The sequence below is a fragment of the Panthera tigris genome, chromosome B3 (genome assembly GCF_018350195.1).
Source record: "Panthera tigris isolate Pti1 chromosome B3, P.tigris_Pti1_mat1.1, whole genome shotgun sequence".
NCBI lineage: Eukaryota > Metazoa > Chordata > Mammalia > Carnivora > Felidae > Panthera > Panthera tigris.
Window position 1 is genome coordinate 114,589,355 of NC_056665.1, and position 15,528 is coordinate 114,604,882.

A 15,528-nucleotide genomic window follows, 5' to 3' on the forward strand; every position below is an offset into this window, starting at 1 on the left:
GGACTGAGTTGGGATTCGGAGCCCGCTTGTCTGACACCAAACCCTTGCTCTTTGCTCTCCTCTACCCAGACACCGAGTAGGTGTCTCCAAGAGAGACTCCAAGCCCATCACAAAGCACACGAGTTCCCAGTTTCTGTGTAGGCCCTGTCTGCACGCCAGAGACAACGGGGGTGGAGATGGGGGGGGGGGGGGGGAGAGCCGGGCGCGAGGGGTGGGGGTGGGGAAAGGCTGCGGCCGCATCCCGGGCCGAACGACCCGCCGGGACCTTCCGGACGCGCGGAGCCCGGCCCTCCAGCCGGCGCCCGCCCTGATTGGCGCTTGCGGCCGGCCTCCAGCTAGCTCACCTGCCCCTCCCAGCCAATCGGGGCCACCAGAATTGGGGCTGTCGCGGGGAGCCGGGGGAGATGCTGCCTGCTGGAGGCTGAGCGGCCCTCCCCGCCGGGTTCCCGCCGGGCCCGCCCCAATCTCGAGGCCGAGCGGCAGGCTGCGCTCCCCGCGCCCCCTCCGCGCCGCGCTCCCCCCCCCCCCCGCGCGCTTTCCGGCGGCGGGTCCCGGCCCCCGCAGCTCCGCGTCTCCGCTGGCCGGGACGCGCCCCGACGGCGCCCGGAGCCCGGAGCCACCGGCCGACGCCGCCTCCCCGCAGCCTTCTGCCGCGCGCCCGCCCTCGCCCGGAGCCCCAGCGTCTGTGCCGGCCCGGGGGAGAGGGTGGGCCGGGCCCGGGGCAGTCCTGCCGAGGCAGGATGTTCACGTCCAAGTCCAACTCGGTGTCGCCCTCGCCGTCTCTGGAGCAGACTGACTCGGACGCGCTGGACATCAGCACCAAAGTGCAGCTCTACGGTGTGCTGTGGAAGCGGCCCTTCGGGAGGCCGTCGGCCAAGTGGTCCCGGCGGTGAGTGCGCCTTCCGCGCCGGGTGAGGACCGCCTGGGGAGGGAGCCCAGGGCCTAAGGACCCCGTACCGGCCTCTATATTACCATCCTGCTTCTGACTTCCTTTGTGACCTTGGCCTCGCCCCATTTCACTCAATCCTGGCTCTCCCTGGAAGATACTGATCTCGGTCGGGGTTGGGGTCATTCTGTCGGTTAATGGTCGAGCTGGCCTGGGGGCGGTGGGGAATTCTCCGTGGAATGGATATAAGCCCCAGTGGGCACGTAGGGTGTGGGCGGAAGAGATCATGGCCATGGTAGGAGACCATCTGTGTCAAGGTGGGCTAGATTCTCCTGGGGAGGGAGAAGCCCTGTCTCCAGCCAAAGATATCCTCTTGGGATCCCCACTGACAATTCCATCTCCACAACCTCCCCCCCACCCCCCACCAGGCATCTAGCATCCGGCTTAGAGGTGGGGTTCCTGTGTCCTACCCCTCTCCCCTACTTCACCTGTGCACACTGCTAGCTCCACCTATGGTCCTGCGGAAAGGCTCAGGCCAGGGGAGAGAGGAAGGGCCAGGAAGGGTCTGTACGTACTGGTGGTGGCATAATTTTGGCAACCCCTCCGACTGTCCCTTGAGCTAATTTTTAAAAATCTGGGCCCAGGGAAAAGAGTGCCCAGTGCTTCAGACACAGGGGCCTGAAAGGAGGGACTGAGCTGCGGTAGAGAGGCACAGAGACTGAGGGGGGGAGGGGAGGGGATTGATCTGTTGGAAGGGGTGGTGGAGAGGGTCAGAGCAGCCCCAGCCCTGTCTTTCAGACCAGCTTCCCAGTCCCCAACTCAGAGGGGACTCACCAGATGTCAGTCAGTAGCCACTTTCCACTTATAAATGGGCCTAGAAGGTACTGGAGGAAGAAGGGGCTCCTTATTGGAGGAAGGTACTGAGGGAATGGCTCACAGCCCTAAACTTGCAGGAGGCTCCCAATGCTGGTTGCAGGAGCAATGGGCTACCTTCTGGACTGTCTCCACCCTCAAGCCAATCAATCTGAGTTCTGAGACTTGCTATTAGAATGGTTTGTAGAACTCAAATCCTGATCCAGCCTCTCCCTGAAGGCATGACCCCTCCAGGAAACTAGGAGTGTGTCTAGATTCTCTTTCCCATCCCACTACGAGTCTGTCCTGAAGCAGAGCCTTAGATGTTTCCAGAACTACAGATCACAGATCACAGAGATGTGGTTGGTTCTGATGTTCTATTTGGATTAATAATTTAATATTTCTACAAGACCATACATAGAACGAAAGGAGGTGTGTGTGTGGGGGGGGGGGGTGTGTTCCACGTTTTCCATAGCTAGTTTCACATACCTTTGTTGGTTCTGCCAGGTTTCTTTCTGGGATTTAATGAGATATAGGTTACTTGCATTCCTCCAAAGTTAAACTTATGTCTCCTCTCCTAAAAGGAGGCCTGGGGGAGCTCGGAGGGCATCTTATGAGGGGCTTCCAGGGCTGTGCTAAGACACACTTCCTGAGTGCCAGGAGCAGCCTTGTCTCTACCCGCACAGCCTAGTAGGGTGGGTGGGGTGGGAAGGCTGCTTGTAAATTCAAGTACCATTAGCACGAAGCTCCCCTCTCCAGCCTCCAGGCAGCCACTGCTCCTTCTCCATTGGGTCTGGTGGCTACACTGAGTCTGGGTCTTGTCCTCCAGGATTCTTCTTGCCAGCCAATTGCACCGGATCGCATCCCTAGTACATGCTAGGGGCCTGTGAACTCCAGGATATGTCTCCTAGCCCTCCTCACCCACAGTGGTGGGGACCTAGGCCCTGTACCCACAGTTGATTCCAGGGCTGGGAGGAGTCAGGGGCAAAGGCTCCCAGCTCAAAGCAGGGTAGTGGAGCCAAAGGAGGCTTGGGAGGTTTTAGCCCCCCGCCCCCCACCTCCACTCCATACTCTCCATCAGCAGCCCCCAAAGCCACTCAAAAACCATCCAGTCTAAGTCAGAACAGTGTACATGCTCTGCAAAGCCAGCTTCAGGTCAAGTACTCCAGCCCCCTTCTGAGGAGACTGTCACCTTTCCCCCTTCTGTAATTCTGGAGCTGCCACTGGACAGGCTCCCCCTCCCCTGGGGCTCAGGAAAAAACTAACAGTCATTTGGGGTGGGGGAGGCATGATGCTAAACTTAGTCCCCTCCCACTTTCCAACAGGGCCCCCTGGGCCCTGCCTCCCCATTTGTGAAATGGAGTCTCTGGACTTCAGCTAATTAGCGGCCACAGGAAGGCTTGGGGAGGGGGCAGCCCAGCCCTGCCACTGCAGAGCCTTGCCATTAGGGCGATCGATGCCCTAGCTGGGCAGCTAAGGGGAGGGGGCCTGGAAAGTCTCCCGAGCTGCATAAATAACGGATGGGCAAGATGGAACCGGCTGTGGCCAGCTGGGTTCTGTAAAACCTCTTCCGCTCAGGCTCAGGGCCCATCTCGGGACCTGTGCCTTCAAACCCTACTGCCTGAGCAGCCTTGCCCTTCCTGGGGTGGGAAGATGCCCTTGAGCTAAAGGATCAGCTTTCCCCCTCCCTCCCCGCCCCAACACACCGTGGGGATCAAAAGGGGAAAGGAATCAAAACACTAGTTAGAAGAGATAAGAAGCTGGGAGAGGTGTCTAGAGGGTAAGATTGATTGATGACTCTGTCCTCCTTAGTTTGTGAGTGGGGGAGATGCAGAGGCCTGGCCGCTCAGTGACAGGGAGGAAAGGCATGGAGGGCATCTCAGCCTCAGCCAGCATCAGCTCGAAGTGGGGCCAGTCCCTCAGGCAGGCCAGCCTTCCCAGGGTGCAATCTCTCCCTGGCCTCTGTCCCTCCCCCCAGTGCCCCCTGAACAAATGCCAGGGCCAGAGACCCTGATGAGGAAGGCCCAGCCAATTCCTGCAGCTTCTGCGCTCCTCCCTGTTCCTGCTTTCCCCCATGTAAGGTGGCCAGCGGGTCCCGAACCCGGCCCAGCAGCAGCTCACGTGCACGCTGTCCTACCAGACCAAATGCTCACGCTCCTGGAACATTGGTGGGTCTGCGTCTCAGGGAGCTAAGACTCACTTAGTGTCCACTAAGTGCTACATTTCCCACATCTCAGGTTATAACCAGCCCGGATGTAGAAAGATCATCTGTGCAGATGGTGGTCATCATGCCAAAAAGATCCAGGGAGACTTTCTTCCCACGGGGAATTGGGATCTGGGAGTTTCATCCGTGGTTCCAAGATACCGTTTTGTAGAGGTGACGTGGCAATACCGAGCTGTCCCCAAGGGCTGAGGGGAAGAGCCTTGTGTGTCACCTCCACGCACCAGCCTCAGCCTCTAGTGACGCTGGGATTTGCGCTCGCTTTCTGGCGCACATGGAATTCTGCACAGCCGTGGGAGGTGTCCCACGAACACAGCTGTAGCATTTCTGCTTGTTTTATCACAGCTGGAAGGTGCCCGCAGACTCCTCTTTTTATAATCAGTTTGTGTTCTCCACACTTCTTCCAGTGCGACAGCATGGTGGGAGGGGGCAAGCTGGCAGCTGCGGGATCTCCCCAGATCCTTCTGTCCACGACGCTTGCCCCTTTTGAGGGGGTGACATCGAGGTTCCACTGAGTCCTTAGGCTAAGGAGATGGGCACAATCTCACAGCTGTACAGTGAAACTATATTAATTCAGGCTTCACTGAATTAATGATTCGCTGGGACTAAGCCTCCCAAAGTTAAGCGAGTTCATACAAACAAGTCATATATCCCCCATCCCCAACCCCAGGACCAGTCCCTAGTGGCTGTTGATGTCCTGTTTGAAAATGAGTCCCACCTGCATAGGGGTCAGGCCTCAAGCAGGACACTTCAGCTAACTTATGTCAAGAACTTGGAAATAACAAAGTAATTTCCTTTGAGAGCAGATGGGGCTGTGCCGGAAAGTAAACCGAGGCTTGGCAGCAGGAGCTCTGAGTTCCAGTCCCAGCTCTGCCAGTGACCAGCTTCATGGGCCAGGCTGAGGGATGACAACATCTCCCCTCACTGGCCGGCAGTGTATCTTCTACAAAATGGGGGTGGATCACACTGAGGTTTCTCAACTGTGTTCCATGGATGACTCTAGAGATGCCTTGACTTTAGCACAAGGGAGTGGGGAGCACAGGGAGGGGCTCCAAGGCTCCGCCCATTTCACCCAGTGCCTCTGCACTAGGATCTGTTTTATAGATTAACCCTGTCTTTACTGTATTGTCTGAAGAATTGCACTAGCATTTTTTAAAAGTCCCTTGGGCTTGATGCTCTGCATAAACCCTAACTTGTCATCACTCGTGCCCTTCACAGGTAGGATTCCTGTTGTCCTACCACCTCAGACCTAATGCCACACAAGTGGCCGAGGCCAGGATGAGCACTCCCTGAGCATACCAGGCCACCCGGAATGAACAAAAAGGGACACACACGGGGGGGGGGGGGGGAGGGCTGTGTCATTTCTACGACCCTTCTATCAATTCTGAAAAGGACTTCTGATAAGCTGTCCTTTCCCAGCTCCAGGATTCACCTGGCTCCAAACCCACACTTGTTCTCAATGCCTGAAAGGCTGAGGGATAAGGGAGACTGGGTGCTGGTCCTCTTCCGGAAGGTTGTATCTGGGGAAGAAGGGGCAGCCACGCTAGATAGCCACCTTCCTGAGAAATGTAACCCATGGGTGGCTCTCACGTTTACTGGACTCTCGCTGCCATCCGGAGAGTGAGTTAACTTTATCCCGAGGAACTCCAAACCAGCACCCGGGCTTCTGTGTTCCTCACGAGGCTCTAAACTCTTGTTTCCTTGTTTATGGAGGAACGTGCCGTCCACTGTAGGCAGTCCTTGTTGCACGAACTCAGCTGGTCCCTCTCTCTCCCCCACCCTACCCCGTGGCCACATGGCCACACCCGCCTCTCACACAAGGTATCTGTGAGTCTGGTGGACTATGCTGAAGAGAAGGTTTGGCAGTGAGAAAGGCGGAAGAGGCATTTAAATCACCGAAGTGTGAACGCTGTCTCATTGAGTGCTGGCGCCCTGTTTTCTCAAGCTTTCCAGGCACCCCATCTTGCCATCAGCGGAGATGGGATTGTTCACCACTGTCTCTAGACACTGTAGGACCCAGACTCCCACATCTTCTCTGGGTCCTCTCTCCTCTGCGCTCTCCCATAAGCCCTCCTCCCCACAGCCCTCCAGGATTTCCCCTGACTCCAAATTGCTCTCTGTGCTCCAAGACCCTTTCCAGTCCCCACTCCCATGCTTGGCTTCTGCATCTCCAAAGAATAAGTTCAGCAAAGTAGATCCCTTTCTGTCTTAAACAGGACCTGCCCAACTCAGGAAGGACCCGTGGGCCTAAGCGGCATGTTCTCTCACTTTCAGCTGGATTGATCGCGAGGCCGGTGTTGACCATCCAGCTCTGGCTGAGCCTTTGTCACTTTCAGAGCACCGAGGAGGGGAGTAAAAGGTAGAGGCAAAGCTTAGGAAATCCCTCCAGGGTCCCCTTGTCTGTGTTGGGTGGCACCTGTCTCCACCTTGTCCACCTAAGCTGGCAGCTCCCCTCATCAGCAAGAAGCAGCCCCACCCTGCTCTGGTCCCCTTACTGCCCCTCCCCCCACACCACTGCCCACCCTGTTTGCACTTACCTGCCGGTAATCCCAGACATATTTTGATAACCTTGAACACACTGTTCTTTACATATGCTGTTCCTTCTGCCTGGAATGCCCCCCTCCCCCTTTGGCTTCCTCCCAGATTCCTAACACACTCCTATTCATTCTTCAAGACCCTGCTCAAGCTGTCACCTCCTCTCCGAGAATGCCCTTGGCTGGACACCTAAACCATTTCATTCCTCCCTGGTCCGCACCCTTCCTGTACCCCATACAAACTTGCAAGTCACTGTGTCTCCCGGTGCTTTATGGTGTCCCAGGGTATCCTGGTGCTTTACAATGTCTCAGGGTATTCCAGTGCTTTCCAATGCTGTAGCTTCCTCTGGTGCTTACAGTGTCCCAGGGATCCTGGTGCTTTACAGTGTCACAGGGTACTCGGTGCTTTACAGTGGTGCATTGCATCCTGGTACTTTGTAATTATCCCAGCTCCCCCATTTACCAGCTGTGTGATCTGGGGCACATATTACTTAACGTCTCTAGGCTACAGTTACCTCACCTAGCTGATGCGAGGAGTGAATGAGTTAACACACACAACGGTGCCTGGCACAAAGGAGGAGCTCCATTAGCTGTTCGTTTTAATTATTGATTTCTATCCTCTCTCGCCTGCATTTGACTTTAAGCAACTCGAGGGCAGGGAGTCATCCAGCCCCAGGGCCCCGCCTGGCCTTACCAGGTGATTCGTGAATGTTCGCCCCACTGAGTTGACCAGCGGCTTGCAGTCTCTCCACGGGGAAGGGCTCCAGGAGGACCAACAATTTCAGGTGATGAGTGACCGGGAGGGGCCATATGGAGTGGAGAGCAGGGCCGGGCGTCCAGAGCACCGCAGTTGAGAACACAAGCTGCGTCTGTGGACCGAACTGAGTTCCAAGTCTGCCTCTTACTAGCTGCTTAATCTCCCTGTGCCTCCATTTCCTCAGGCTACAGAAACACAAATACCCCCATCTCTTAGAGTGGCTGTGAGAGATTTAAAAAGATAACGCAGGAGCGCCTGGGTGGCTCGGTTGGTTGGACTTTCGGCTCAGGTTCGGTCCCCGAGTTCAAGCCCCGCTTCGGGCTCCTCGCTGATGGTGGGGAGGGAGCCTGCTTGGGATTCTCGCTCTCTCCTCTCTCTCTGCCCTTCCCCCACTCATGCTCTCTCTTAAATAAGTTAACTTAAAAAAAAAAATGACAATGAAACACTTAGCAAAGTGAGCGTCTTGGCACCTTGCAAACGCCCCTTAAGCTGGACGTGAAAATACTATTCTTTAGGGCCTGAGAGAGAAGGCAGCCGGCCCTGCAGACCCCTGCCCACGCTCACACTCTCTGGGCTGCACTTCAGCCTCGTGGGGCTGCCGAGGAGGGGCCTAGGGCTGGAGACAAAGCTGCACCCAGGACTGTAGGTGGCCCTGGACGGAAGGGCCGGCTTCAGACAGGAGGGAGCGGCAGATGCAGGAAAGTGCCCGGTGCCTGCAGGACAGGAGCAGGCCAGCCGGTAGGAGCCTTGTGAGTGCAAATGGGAAAGGAGGCCAGGGGAGGTGGCTGCAGACACCAAACGTAATAATAAATAATAGCAGTAATAAAAGTAAATGTTCACTGAATACTTACCACATGTCACACAATATTCTAAGTCTTTGTGAGACCAAACTGATTTAATGATCCCAACAACCCTAAGAGATATAGCTACTATTATTATCCTCAGTCACACCTGGACCTGAGGTGTCGCGATCAGGTGACCTGCCCCGATCACACAGCTGCTATGTGGCAGAGCACTGACTCTTGGCTAGCCCCGCCATGGTACCATGGCCCCTGGCCCACTGGTTTGCTGCCCGGGTGCCGGCACGAACGAACGGGGAAGCGGCTCCACATGCAGAATAGGAGCAGGGACTGTGGTCTGTGGGTTCCAATCCCAGCCCCACCTCTGCCCTAGTTGGGTGACCTTGTACACATTACTTCACCTCAGTTTCCTCATCTGTAAAATGGGAACAAGAGTCCTGCCTTCCAGGATTGTTACATAGATCAAATACTCCGGTACATGTAGAACACTTCGCAGGGGAGCCAACATAGGAGAACAGCTGAATAAGTGGGGATTACCTGCAGCCCTTGCACAGCCGGCCAACTTGTAGGGCACAGAAGGAGATGGCTTCTGGCTTGCAGTCAGAATGAGATTGTCTGGGAGCAAGGGGACTTTGACGAAAGGGACAGGAAGACGAGGTGCCCTTCTGTGCAGGGGCACTCGGGTCCTGGGCCCCCACCTGCTGAGAGGAAGCTGAGAATCCTGGAGCAGTGAGCTGTCACTGAGACAGGTTTATGAGGAAAGGTGGCTCTTTGGGACCTGGAAGGCTGCCTGCCAAATGTGCCCTTTGTTGGGCGATACTCATCCCTGCCAGCCGGGGAGTCACCCTCTTCCTCCAGGTTCATGCCAGCTCCTCTCCCTTGACCCTAACCCCCACCCAAACCAAGCTGAGAACAGCTGGAATGAGGCTGGGCTGGCATGCATGGTGTGTGGGCCCTTGGTGTTCCCGGTGACCTGATCCTGCCGCCTTCTGCCTGGCTCCTGCTGCAGCAACACCATAGCCTCGCAGTTCCTTCCAGGGCCTGACACACTTCCCACCCCAGAACCTTTGCACCTGTGGCTCTTCTGCCTGGAACATCTTTCTTCTCCTCAAATGTCACCTTCCTAATTAGGCTTTCCCTGACCACCCTGTTTAATATTGAAACCTGAAACCTACCCCCGACCCCGCCACCCCTTACCCCATTACTTACTTAACCCTGCTTTATTTTTCTCTATAGCATTTATTAGCATCTGGTAAATGGCCTCTCTCTCTTATTTATTTACTGCCTGCTTCCCCACCACACATACTCAGGTATAAGCTCTATGGGGACAGGGATTTGTGTCTCTCTTGCCCACAATTCTATCACTAGCACCAAGGACATTGCCTGCTACAGAGTAGGAACTCAGCGATAAATCTTCACAGCAGCCCCCAAGAGACATATACATGCATTCCTTATTTTATAGAGAAGCTTTGAAAGGGAGGCTCAGCAAGACTGGGAGCTTGCCTGAGACCATGGCTTGAAGGATGGGGATTGTTTGACTCCAGAGCCCCTGTTCTCTCCCTGCCTGTGAGTCATGTGATCACCTACCGGTCACATCCTTCCCTTCCCCAACCAAGTCCCTGGCACAATGCTTCACCCTCAGTGGGGAGGGGTCTCCAGAAGCGTCAGGAAGGCAAGAAGGTATTTGTCTTTATTGGGTTCCCATAACAAAATACCATAGATGGGGATAAACAGTCTCTTAAACTGTTCAACTGTTCTGTTAAACTACAGAAATGTGTGTTCTCACTGTTCTGGAGGCTGGAGATCAAGGTGCCAGCACAGTCAGATTCTGGTAAGGACTCTCTTCCTGGCTTGCAGATGGCTGCCTTCCCCCTACGTCCGCATGTGGCAGAGCGAATGCAAGCCCCCTCTTCTTACAAGGCCGCAGTCCTATTGCATTATGGCCCCACTCTTTGGGCCTCACTTAACCTTAATTACCTCCTGGAGATCTCCTCTCCAGATACAGTCACATCGTGGGTTAGGGTTTCAACATATGAGTTTTAAGGAACACAGTTCAGTCCATCACAGTATTTCAGAAGCCATTGAAAGGAGGGGAGGAGGGCCCTAGGAGGCAACCCTGTGCTGGTCTGTCTCACGCTTTCCTAGGGCGATGCATATTCAGAGCATGGGAAGGCATCACTCAGCCCTGTCCTGGGCCCTCTGGGAATTGGCAGAATGATGAGCAGAACCTCATTTCGTCCTCAAAATAACAGACGAGATAGGTGTTCTCATCCCCATTCCATAGGTAAATAAACTGAGGCTCGGAGAGGTGAGCTTACCCGCCTAATGCCCCTCAGCCAAGAAATGGCAGGTCGGTCTGATGCCGAAGCCTATGCTCTTAACTACTTTGTGAAGTTCTTTGAAACAGGCAGGGGGCATCTCCCTTGGCCCATGGGTCACAGGGGGCGTGGCCCTGCCCCCCGGGAACCCAGCATCTCCTCAGGACAAGAAGAACACCTGGATATGTTGGTGCTGGGTGCCAAGTGCACCGCCCGGTCAGCAAGTTCAGGAAGAGCTCAGACGGCACTGTAGGCTGGACTGGTCACCAAGGAAGGGCTCAGCCAGATGAAAAGCGACAGGGAGGGCTTTCCAGGGACAACTGCAATGCAAAAAGTAGTGAGATGGGGGTGGTGAGTTTGGTATTGGCTCGGGACAGAGAAGCTGAAGGGCAGAAGTGGTGGGAAAGCTGAGAGGATGGGCGGGGGTCAGGTGCTGGCCGGCCCAGACTGTCCCCGCAGCTCTGCAGAGGGTGGTATCTATGTGTCCTTTCTCCCTGGGGGACAGAGAGACCTGGGGGAAGAGCTGGCATGAGCAGAAGTCCGCAGCTCCCTCCGGTATCCGGCTGGGCCGAGAGGGTCGGTGCAAATAAAGAACAAGGGTTGGCTTGAGGCTCGCGCCAAAGGACAAAGCTGAGCTTCTCTTTCCTGGGGGAGGTGAGGTGGCAGCTGTCCCGGGGACCCTCCCCCAGCAGCTGTGGCCTCAGGAAAGATCCCGGGGCTGATGGACTTCCGGAGATAAACCGGCTTTCTGTTACCTCCGGCAATTTTTCTGGCCCCTGACAAGAGGGGGCCTCCAACCAGTAGTGTGCCGGTAAATGGCTGACAACTGGCTCTCTCGGGGGTGGGGGGAGCCCTGTTTGTATCATTTGATGATTTTCCTGGTGTAACTGCTCCCATTGTGACTGATATTAAGCTACCGACGCGATGTTACTGAATGCGGAGCAGGGGAGAGAGTCACCCTGCCGGCTCCTGTCAGCCCTTCTGAGTGGCTCTGGTGGCCACCCCTTCCCCTGATCCTGCCTCGATAACAGCAGTGTTCCCGGGGGCCCTGGGAGCAAGGGGCCAGTCGCCGTGGTTGTCCCTGAGCCTCAGGGTTTTGAGACCTGGTTGGATCTTTTCCTGGAATTGTACTTGGTGTTTCATTCCGGTCAGCTCCGATCATCAGTCCTAGGAGAGCCTCCAGGCTGGGTCCAAGTGCTCTGCACGTTGGCATCAGGCGGTCGCCTCCACAACAGTCAGAAAGCACCAGGTCCCAGAAGTCCTAAGTTAGACGTGAGTCCCAGAAGGAGGCCATGAAGCACGCGGACAAAAGGGAGTGCTGGCGTCACATGGAGGCTGCAGGCCTGCCCTCGCCAGCCTGGTCCACACGTTGGGTTCAAGTGTCAGTTTCACGATTCCTTGTCAGAAGACCCATCCTGGAGTTATGCACAATCTCTTAGTGAGGTGGGGGTGGGGGCGGCTTCTAGGCTCTGTTCTCCTAGGGCAGAGAGGCTGAAGGGCAGATGCGGTGGGAGAGCTTTCTTCTCTCCCTTCTCCCCCTTCTCCTGGGGTGGACCCTAAGGGACTGGAGGTGATGGCTCAGGGGATGAAGGTACCCGAGGGGAAGGACTACAGATGCCCTCCTGTGCCAAGGGTGGTGGTGCGGCAGGACGGAGGCAGTGTGGGCTTCCCAGTCCAGCTGCCCACCGGTGTGAGGGTCAGGCTGCCGATGGCGGCGGGTGGCTGGCCGGCAAGGGCCTCTGCGCAGATGTGGAACACGAGCTGGTGAGGATGAGCCTGAGCTGGTGAGCCCACGGGCTCTCTACGTGAGTGCTGGGCCCCCCGAGGCCTTTCTGTCCCAAGACACCTCACCCTTTTCCTCCTTATTGCCCCTTCTTCCCCACCACCCACTGTAGGTTTTTCATCATCAAAGAGAGCTTTCTTCTTTACTACTCTGAAAGCGAGAAAAAGAACTTCGAAACCAATAAATACTTCAATATACACCCTAAGGTGAGGCAGCCTCTCCCCAGGGCCACAGTGGGTAGGACCCCATGGGGACAATGAGGGAGGGTGTCCTGCAAGGGTGGAAGACAGTCTCTTTTCTTGCTGTGGTCTAGCAGAGAGTCTGGAGAATGAATCCTTCTTGGGGCACAGGACTCTTGCCCCCTACGACTCTTCCTGGGCCCCGAGCCTGCCCCAGTCCTTCCTCTTCCTTCTAGGAGTCAGTTCTGGTCTGGCTCCCAGCCTGGGGCCCTTGGCAGGACCTGGATTTGGCTGAGGGCTCCCAGAGGCCTTAAGTGATGTGTGGGGGGTGGGGGGGGGGCTGCCTGTTCTCATTCTTTCTCAGGGAGTCATCCCCCTGGGAGGCTGCCTGGTGGAGGCCAAGGAAGAGCCCAGCATGCCCTATGCCATGAAAATCTCCCACCAGGACTTCCATGTGAGTAAAGCTCTCCTCTCAGCCTGGACTGAGCAGGGCAGACCGGCTTCCCTGGGAACCTCCAGGCTCCCTGGGGGCAACCGCTCCGGTGGCCTGGCCTGGGAGGGTGTCAGGGTCATAGAGATGCGGGACGGTGGATGGAGGAGGAGATGGAGGAGCAGACTGCAGGCAGCCTCTGGCATCCCAAGAGTGGGCTCCTCTCAGGTACACCCGTGGTTCCTCTTCCTGGCAGGGGAACATCTTGCTGGCTGCTGAGTCCGAGTTTGAGCAGACCCAGTGGCTGGAGATGCTACAGGAGTCCGGGAAGGTGTAAGTACTCATAGGCGGGGGGGCACGTCCAGGAAGTGAATGGTTATGGGCTGGGCCCACCCTGATCACCTAGTGGGAACTGAGGACCCCAGAAAAGGGCAGGGTGAGGGAGAAAACTGTCTGGGCCGTCTTGGAAACAGTCCATCCCTCCAGCCAACCTAAATACTCCTGCTTCTCCTTGGCCAACTGCAGCCCCTGGGCCTCCAGGCTTTTGATCATGGCTTCTCCCAGCTGGGCATTCTTCCAAGTCCTGGGGAGGGAGGGCAGATGGGACAGAGGAGAGAAGAAACACAAAAGGCCAAGGAAAAGCAGGAGTATTTAGGTTGGCTGGAGGGATGGGCTGTGGGAGTTGGTTAGAGTGGGCAAGAAAGAACAGGCCAGGTTGAGAGGTCTGCCAGGTGGGCTTGGAGCCCAGTGACCTTTGCTTGTCTGGAGTCACAGGTGGCAGACGTAGACCACTTGTCTCCGACTCTTGGGAGCAAATCCAGCACCGCTAGGAGGGTTTGGCTGCCTCCTGACACCCATCTCACCTCCCCAGGTCCACAGTGAATCCTAGCATAGATTGGAGCGGGTGCTTTGTAAATCAGAGTCCAGATCATAGAAACCTCCGGCCCAACACGGTCCATTTACATGTGAACCCCTGTCCCGGCACCTGCTGGGTCATGCTTTTAGCTCAACAAATAACACTGCGCATGCCCCATACGAGGCCTGGTGCCAGGTAGTGGCCTGTGGTGGTAGAGAAAGCAGCCTGGGAAGCAATCTCTTCCCTGCTCCGAAGCTGCTGGCCCAGTCCTCGGTGGCCCACTTTGCGGCCTGGGCTGGCCTCCGGGGACTGTAACTGATCGATGCTGGTGGCACGGCCAGAGCCACGGGAGCCAGAGTGAACGGGGCTGCGATTCTGGAGGAGACAGGATGGGCGAGTACACGCCATGCACGGTCTCCCTCTCCTCTCCCCTTCTGTTGTAACGATTTTGTGTTTCTTCTCTCCTCTGTCCCATCTGCCCTCCCTCCCCAGGACTTGGAAGAATGCCCAGCTGGGAGAAGCCATGATCAAAAGCCTGGAGGCCCAGGGGCTGCAGTTGGCCAAGGAGAAGCAGGAGTATTTAGGTTGGCTGGAGGGATGGACTGGAAGCTGAGGCTCCCTAGGTAGCACTTCAGGGCCGGGGTTATAGCTGGGGCTCGGTGGAGGACGGAGGAGGGGAGCTGGGGCAGGGCTTAGCAGGCTACCAGGAGCCGTAGGTAGAGGCTTGTATGGTGTAACCTGTGTCCTCTTGGCCAGCGTGGCAGGAGGACCTCTGGGCCAGCTTTGTCACTTGTCTATCAGCTGCGTGTCTCCAGACAGGGTAGCCTCTGTAAGCCTTAATTTCCTCATCCTGAAAAGGGTCACGAGAATAGTCCCTAGGTTTGGGAGGTGGGACCTGGGGATCAGGGGAAATGAGAACGTGCCGGTAAGCATTTGTTTCAGGCACACAGTAAGGGCCCCATGAATGGAGTTGATGTTATCCTGCCCTGGGTTCCCGGGTCCTGGATTTGCCCCAAACTTCCACCCCCTTGGCCCACTTTCAACCTGACCCTGTGCCCCTGACTGGCTGACAAGTATGCTCTGTTTGGGAAAGAAGAAGGTGAGACTGGGGCTTTGATCCTTTGCCTGGGATCTTTTCCCCTGCTACCTCCTTAGACACCCAGGGCCTCGGCTCTGGGTCCCCTCTGCCTGCTTCAGAACCCCCCTATAGCCCCAGAACCTGCACCCCCCACCTGCCAGACACTAGTGCAGGGGAGCAGCACAATTAACAGCACTTCTAGGGGTGCAGACACCCCCCCCCCCGAGCTTCTGAAGATGAAGCCGTCCCTGTGCGGGGACAGGGACCAGAGAGGAAGGTAGTGGCTGCGGCCGGCATGTCAGCTTCTATCCTCAGGAGCTGGCTCTGCCTGCTGGCTGGCCTGGACATGACAAACCGTTTCCCTGGGAGATCCTGGAAGTGAAGGAGGTTACTGGAAGGCCCTGGCCCCCTCCAGGCCGGAGCCGGACTGAGCTTTCCGTGAGAGCGTGCGCACTTGCTTTGCAGACAAACTGATGGAGGAGACCGAAGAGCTCTGCCTTCAGAGGGAGCAGAGAGAGGTAGGCACACGGAGGCCGAGGCCGCTCAGAATTGCTGCCCCTCCCCCGCGGCCCCTGCTCCGGGGGCCCCTTAACAGCCAAGGTGTACTGGCTTGTGTTCCTGGCATTAGGGATGCATGTAGGGGAGCAAGGCACCCAGAGAACTCTCCAGGAAGTCAGACGGGCAGAGCAGGGGCACCGTGAGGTGACCGTGCTTGGGACTTGCTGTGGCTTCTTGTCAGAGAGCATTTGTTCTTGCCAGTCGCCAGAGACAAAAGTAAAAAGGGTAGGTGACCACGTTCTCGAGAAAGCCATCCCAAAATTGTATAAGCTGTAT

The 15,528-nt window shown here is 56.5% G+C and overlaps 1 protein-coding gene across 2 annotated transcripts in view; it reads left to right on the forward strand.

Annotated features, from left to right (window-relative positions):
- The first annotated feature begins 723 nt into the window (after positions 1-723).
- Positions 724-15,528, forward strand: part of PLEKHD1 (pleckstrin homology and coiled-coil domain containing D1) — a 29,549-nt gene continuing 14,744 nt past the window's right edge. For both annotated transcript variants that reach the window (XM_042989993.1, XM_042989992.1), the window contains exons 1-6: positions 724-889; positions 12,264-12,357; positions 12,695-12,784; positions 13,017-13,093; positions 14,109-14,200; positions 15,160-15,212. In XM_042989993.1, the coding sequence (XP_042845927.1) occupies positions 741-889; positions 12,264-12,357; positions 12,695-12,784; positions 13,017-13,093; positions 14,109-14,200; positions 15,160-15,212 (555 nt within the window). In that variant the 5' untranslated portion in view covers positions 724-740. The remainder of the gene's footprint in view (positions 890-12,263; positions 12,358-12,694; positions 12,785-13,016; positions 13,094-14,108; positions 14,201-15,159; positions 15,213-15,528) is intronic.